The sequence below is a fragment of the Pterocles gutturalis genome, unplaced genomic scaffold (assembly GCF_000699245.1).
Source record: "Pterocles gutturalis isolate BGI_N339 unplaced genomic scaffold, ASM69924v1 scaffold2509, whole genome shotgun sequence".
NCBI classification, from domain to species: Eukaryota; Metazoa; Chordata; class Aves; order Pterocliformes; family Pteroclidae; genus Pterocles; species Pterocles gutturalis.
The window spans coordinates 1,898-8,370 of record NW_010130343.1 but is presented as its reverse complement, the minus strand read 5'-3'; the positions used below and the strand labels follow the sequence as shown (position 1 = coordinate 8,370).

The following is a 6,473-nucleotide window of genomic DNA, read 5'->3' as shown; positions in this document are numbered from 1 at the left end:
TTTCCCTGATTTCATATACCTGATCCTCAAGTATTGGCCGCATTTGTTTAAGCCGATGCAAATCAGCCATGGGTGGAACACAAATCAATTTAAAAAGAAAGAATGAAAGAATACACCTGCTAACTGTATTTTAGTAGTTAAGAGTTGTTTAGTAGTTAAGTAGGTTGCTTTACACTTCCTTGGTTTGTAAAAACACTTTTTAATTAAACATGTCACCTTCTACTAAGGTGTACTAATCAGTTTTAGTTGTAACTTAATCAGACTCTTAGAGTTTAAAAACCTAAGTGATATCCTACAACCTAACTTGCACAAGTTTTGCAATAACCACTTTTTGTTATTAACTATGTGAAGCTAGCTTTCTCCACTTAAAATATAATACACCCGTAGAGTCATCTGGGGTGAAAAAAAAAAAGCTATGAGAGAAACAAATAAAACAGAAAAACTTATGTTTATCAGTTATAAAATAAAAGACCAGTTACTAAAAATAATTTATTAAATCATAAAGCAGATGTTTAATCATGATAAAATATAAGCACATTTCCCAGTCTTTTGCATCAGTATGACAAAAGTTGCTAATACTTAAGTTCTGCACATGAAATGAAAGAAATACAGTAACTTCTCACACCAAAAGTAAGCGCAGACTGAAAGTTCACTGGAACAGTGACTCGTCTCTTAAATGCAGATTAAGAGCACCTAATACTAAGGCCTCTTATTGCATAGCAATAAAAGTGCCAGAAAAAAAAAAAAATATAATTATTCAATTTAACCAAACATTATTCGACTATTATTTTGAAGAAATAATCTAAAACATTTCCACAATTATAAAACTACATGCTTTACACTCTGGTAAAGCAAAATCAAGAAAAGTAATGTAGCAAGACACGTTATGACTTACACTTCTGGATTTTCTTCAGTATTTGAAAAAACTAAGCTGCTCAAAATCAAAAGTGGGTTTCATTTCCTTGAGGTAATTTGTGCTTGTTCTGGGCATCCTTTACAAAAGCAATTAACAGATTTCTTTTGACCTTCATATGGGAGGAAAATTAGAATTGCAGCTAGAGCAATGGTTTGGTTGGTTGCAATTATCAACACAGTTTGTGATAAAATCTTGGAAAAGCATTAAGAAAAACTCTACTTTGTGGAATCTGCCTTACTGCACAGAACATACACATTTTGCCCTTCCATAATATGCTGCAATACTACTTACATTTCACTACTCATGCATACTGTATCCATCACAATAGGTTAGATGCAACTGCACCCAATACAGAAAACAACATGGAGTTTCAAGGTCATATAGCTAAATGAATCTTAAAAACAGGTAACAATATTTATAAAAGTCATAGAAAATCACATTAGCTACACAACTGTCTCCCTGATATTAAAACCAAGTAATATTATTTTAAAAAATTTGTTTAATTTGATGAATTTCTTACACATGCAGTTGAAAAAACACACTTTTTAATAAAATTAAACCTAGATGAACAGCTGATATGCTTTTTTAAAATTTCAGTTTCTAGCCCTAATAATTAAGAACACAAACAACAAAATTACAGGAGCATTTAACAAAAATAGGAAAATCCACCAGGTCTCTTTTGTTTACTATTTTCAAAGAGCAACACAGCCCTCTAGTGGAAAAATTGGAAAGTATGACTTTATTCATACAAGAAGCATGCAAGGGAAGTATTTTCTCTGTAGCCTAATTGATGTTAAGAATTTAAAAAAAAAAAAAAAGTACACACAAAATTGCACACTGTCTTTAATTCCTAACAGTGGAATAAGTCTTACTGTCTTTAAGAGAACAAACTGACAATTTACACTACTCATGTTTAAAGGTACATAGAACAAGTTTTTTAAAACCAGAAGAAAAGTTGCAACACGACTAAACTGTTCAGTAAGTCAGTCTTACTTCTTTTTACTACACCAGCTTTACCTAGAACAAAAGTTCCCTCATCTTCTAATGTGATACTCAAACTAAAATTTTGACTGAGCTTAAAAAACAGTTGAGAAAAAAAAAATCTGAAGACTATTTGGGCTGCACAGTCAGAAGAAAAAGCTACCAAAATAAAAAAAAATAAATAGAAAACATTTTACTAATAACTCTTGATCTGCTATGATCTCTTTAAATTGTAAGAACCGAATAATTTATTAACCTTTCCAAGTTGCTAATGGAAACTAATGAAGTGTTTATAAATCTAATTTTTTTAGTACATTATTTTTTCCACACTTTTTTCAGCAATTTGAAGGACTAAATTAAGAAAGTGGTTATGCAATCTAGGAAATTCTTACAGTCCATATTCTTAATCAGTAATGACAAGAAGAACCACAGAGCAGACAGTCTTCCCATTTTACAGGCATGTTAAGAGAAGTTAATGGCAAGTCAAGATCCTCCACTGAAACAAGACACCAAATAATTTGCATAAGGACTCTTCCAATATTGATGTAACCCCACCATAATAAAAACTGCAAACCACAACAGGGAACAAAAGATTAACAGTTATCTAGGATTTAGGTAGATCCCCTCATTTACCAAAAAAGTACAAACCTAACACCAAACCACACCAGTATTTTAATATATGTGGCTCGTCCACAAATTTAAGCCACAGAAAAAGACATATCCTGTGTAGGTTGCTGAGTGAAACTTCAAACAGCCTAGCAAATTAAGCTGAAGAAGAAATCCAGTCTTCTCAGAAGAAAGGCAAAGCCCCTAAGCACCAAAGCTTCATTATAAAATGAAACAAAAGCAGCTAATTAGAATCTCTCACTCACCCACTGTAGAAGTAATACTGTGTAACAAATACCTAAACAAGCTGAGTGTGTAAAAGGACATACAAACCTGCTAGAAAATACAACAGGGATTTCAAAAGGTCATAAACATATTTTTTTGCCCCAAAGGAGGACTCTCTAACACAAGTTCATCAACAAGTTGACTTGAAAATACCTTCAAAGGGAAAAATTCCAGAGCCTCCTTAGAAAATCTGAGTTTACTTGCTGCCATTAGCAAGTTCTTACAAATACTTTATCTGAACTCCCCTGCAGCCATACAAACCTTATTGCTTGCCCTAGCCACCAAGAAACTTTCCTCCTTTTCACAGCCATCCTTTATCTATTTACATAAAATGCCTCCGTCAATATTTTTCTAGACACAAATCAATTGTTTCAGAACTTGATGTCTTTCCTGTAGCTTTCCTCTAAGCTCCAAATTCTCCATACTTTTAAAAAAGCAGTACACAAACCTGAACAGTTTTCCAACTAGAGGTCTTATAGGGAAATAATGCAAACCAAGTTTGAATACCAGAAATACACAGATATTTAAACAACAAAGTAGCCTTTAAGATAAAGATTGTTATATTTTACCTTGTGTGTAGTATTAACCTACCTATTCCTGAATTTGCTCCCGTGATTATAACCACTTTTCCACTCAAGTCACGACCCTGGAGTATTTCCATTGCAGTACTGTTTCCGTCATATTTTTGTCTAGTAGTAGGTTTTACTGGATTATCTTCAACTGTAAAGGCCAGTCTTGGGTCAAGGTAGGTAGTCCTTTTGTTTATGTGGCTGCAAAAGAACAGAAAAATTCAACTGCTCAGACCCTTCTATACCCTGCATTTTGATTTTTAAATGTATTTCAACCACTGTTGTGTACAATTCCAGTGGATTACTTAAATTCCCAAAAATCAAATTATTTTTTCAGTTTTGATAAAATGATCCAAATTTCTTCTTTAATCAAACTTTTCTCCAATTGTGACAGCATCCATTAATAATTATATTCACATACTTCACAACGCCATTCTGAACTTTATGTGAGCCCCTGACATAGAAAGCAGAATTTTGTCAAGGGAAAAATCTCATTATATTAGGGAAGATCATGTTCTCTTAGGAGCTCTACAAAATAAGCCTACACTACTCCCTCGTAACAATATACCAATGAGAAATGTAGCTCAGTACTTTTTTCTCAAACAACTGAAAACAAGTAACTTCACACTAGCTCAGCAAATGGCACAATTTGGGTCAGGCTTGCCTTAGTAAAAGTGAGTTTTAGTTTTCTTCAGAAAATTATCAGGAAGAGACATTAAGCAACAACTTTCAGTCCTCAGCCCTTAATTATATGACAGAGAGGCTACACTTCCTATTTTGGCCTGTGAATATTCTGCATTCTGCCAAGTCAGTTTAGGATAACTACCCCATTTTGACCCTGCCGTTGAAAAGATACAAAAGGAAATGCTCCCGGAAACCTTTTTCTGCTTCTGTGAATTTCTTCCTCCCTTACTTTCTAAAAATCTTTGCTAGCTCAATCCATATTCTCTTTTATTTCTATGCTTTACATTGCAAGTGAGACAGAGCTGCAGCTGTTTTGTTTTCATCTTGTATGTTTAAAGCACTACTGCAATGTTAACAATCAGCCATGAAGTTCTGGATAGGTTTTTAAAGTTATAGGTACAGAGTTTATCCACAAAGGTATACAAGTAAAATGAGCCTACATAAACATTGCCTGAGGGTCAGCTCACATTTTGAAATGTGGATATGAAATTCACTTCAATCTGCCACCTACGCTGGTATTTCTGTGCACACAGAGGAATTCAGAAAACCACAAACAGGTGTTTAGACACTGCTACAACTGTAATATCTGTATATGGGTTCTGAAGTTGTACTTACTAATTTCTTAATCTTTCCAGCTGACACTGTTCCAGTACCATAACTCCAAAAGGCTACCCAACATGAAACACAGTTGTCCTACTTGTCCATATTCTACATTTTGACATACTTACTCCACAAAATAGACTTGTCCGTTTTCATCAGTCTCCTGCTCCCATCCGTACGGCAGACCTAGGACACACATAAAGCATTATCTTTTTTCAGGCATTACAGCACACTCAGATTTGAAGTTTAAGTTATTTCCTCAGACAGATGTGGCAAAATTCTTCATTATTTCTGTAGGCAATGCAGCTACCTGCTCCACTTGAATATTGGAATTTGAAAGGATTGCTTCCCTAAAAATAAGCAATTGCTCTCTAATAAAAGTACAATACACAGGATATCTGGTACAACTGCAGTGACTAGCATATTAAATATAAAAATAATCTAAAAATTATTCATAAAGATTATTTAATTGCTTCCTAGTATGTATACATGTCTGCACTGAAGACAGTTTAATATCTATCCCCAAAAAAGTAAATAGCAAAAACAACTAAATGTAGGAAAAGTTACATATAACACATACCAAAAGTTGGAAGATCAGAACCCTCAAGTGGGTATGGGATATGTTCAACTGAACCTAAATGGTTCTATGAAGTTGGAAGGACAGATAAAAGAACAAAAATGACTAATCTTTACAAAATAAATTCTTTCATAAAAAAGACCCTACAAAAGTCCTTAAGAGATAGCATTCCCAGTATTTCTAATCCTGGCTGAAAAGTATTCAGTTATAATTCAATCAGCTCAAAATTTACAGAAAACCTTCCAGTTACAGTCACATTACCAATGCCAAAAGAAATATTGCTTGCCAACAGTATAGTACCCCTAGGACTGCCATATAGAAGCTTTTAGGAAGATCTGATTTAAGGCACTGATCCAGGGTCCTTAAAAAGTCATATACCTTTGGAAGCGTCCTGCACCGTTGGCTGTCTTCTGTTCCAGCACAAACATTAAATTGGGTTAGGGAAAACAACTAAAAATGAAAACTAACGGGACCTCCTTCTGTGCCAGGGACATTCTTTGATGAAATATATTATTTGAAGAATATAACACAACTATAAATATTACCTGATGGACACCAGGATACCAGAACTCAGTCAGAGGATTCCAGCCTTTGACTACATGCTTTACAAGCCACAGTAAAACAATCTCTTTATCCTGGAATTAGTACTTTGGCTTTATGGAGCAATACAAGAAAGCCAGCAAACTGCAAAACGATCACTCTACACAGACACAATCACATAGGTGAAACTCCACTGAAATCTGCTGTATTTTACAAGCTCAGTTTGCCTAGGTGGCTAGTGTCAACTAGAAGATCAAAATGAGATCTAGTTCCTGCACAAACTCCAACTGATGTTTGTAACATAATTTCAGTTCATTATAAAAGCTTAACACAAACCTCCTGCAACACGTTTCCTCTTCCCAGACTTAGGATGTTCCCACTGTGTTTTTTCTTCCAGGTGGCTGCAAGTAAAGTTTAAGATTTTAAAAGATTGCGTAATAATTTTTCTGATGCAACCAAAAACTTTTTCTTTAATACAGTAAATACTGTTTAACCATTTTTTTAAAATACTGTTCAGAAAATGCCTTGTTTTCCACAAAGAAAGAAACATGTCAATCCCTTGTTTAAGAAAGGTCAAAACTGGTGTTAGAAGTTAACAGGCTTCCACATTGCCACAATTCTCAAGGAAAAGTAACTAACCAGAGAGAACAGGAATCTATAAAAATCCAAATACATGTTTTACTTGTTGCTTATGATGAGAAGAAAGAAAACCCAG

General features: G+C 34.2%; 1 protein-coding gene across 1 annotated transcript in view; it reads right to left on the bottom strand.

Annotated features, from left to right (window-relative positions):
• The window catches only part of WWOX (WW domain containing oxidoreductase), a 125,709-nt gene extending 119,547 nt beyond the window's left edge, over positions 1 to 6,162 (bottom strand). The window contains exons 1-3 of the mRNA XM_010080182.1: positions 6,095 to 6,162; positions 4,770 to 4,827; positions 3,380 to 3,558 (exon numbers count right to left, since the gene is read on the bottom strand). Of these exons, the coding sequence (XP_010078484.1) occupies positions 3,380 to 3,449 (70 nt within the window). The 5' untranslated portion in view covers positions 3,450 to 3,558; positions 4,770 to 4,827; positions 6,095 to 6,162. The remainder of the gene's footprint in view (positions 1 to 3,379; positions 3,559 to 4,769; positions 4,828 to 6,094) is intronic.
• Positions 6,163 to 6,473: the final 311 nt, after the last annotated feature.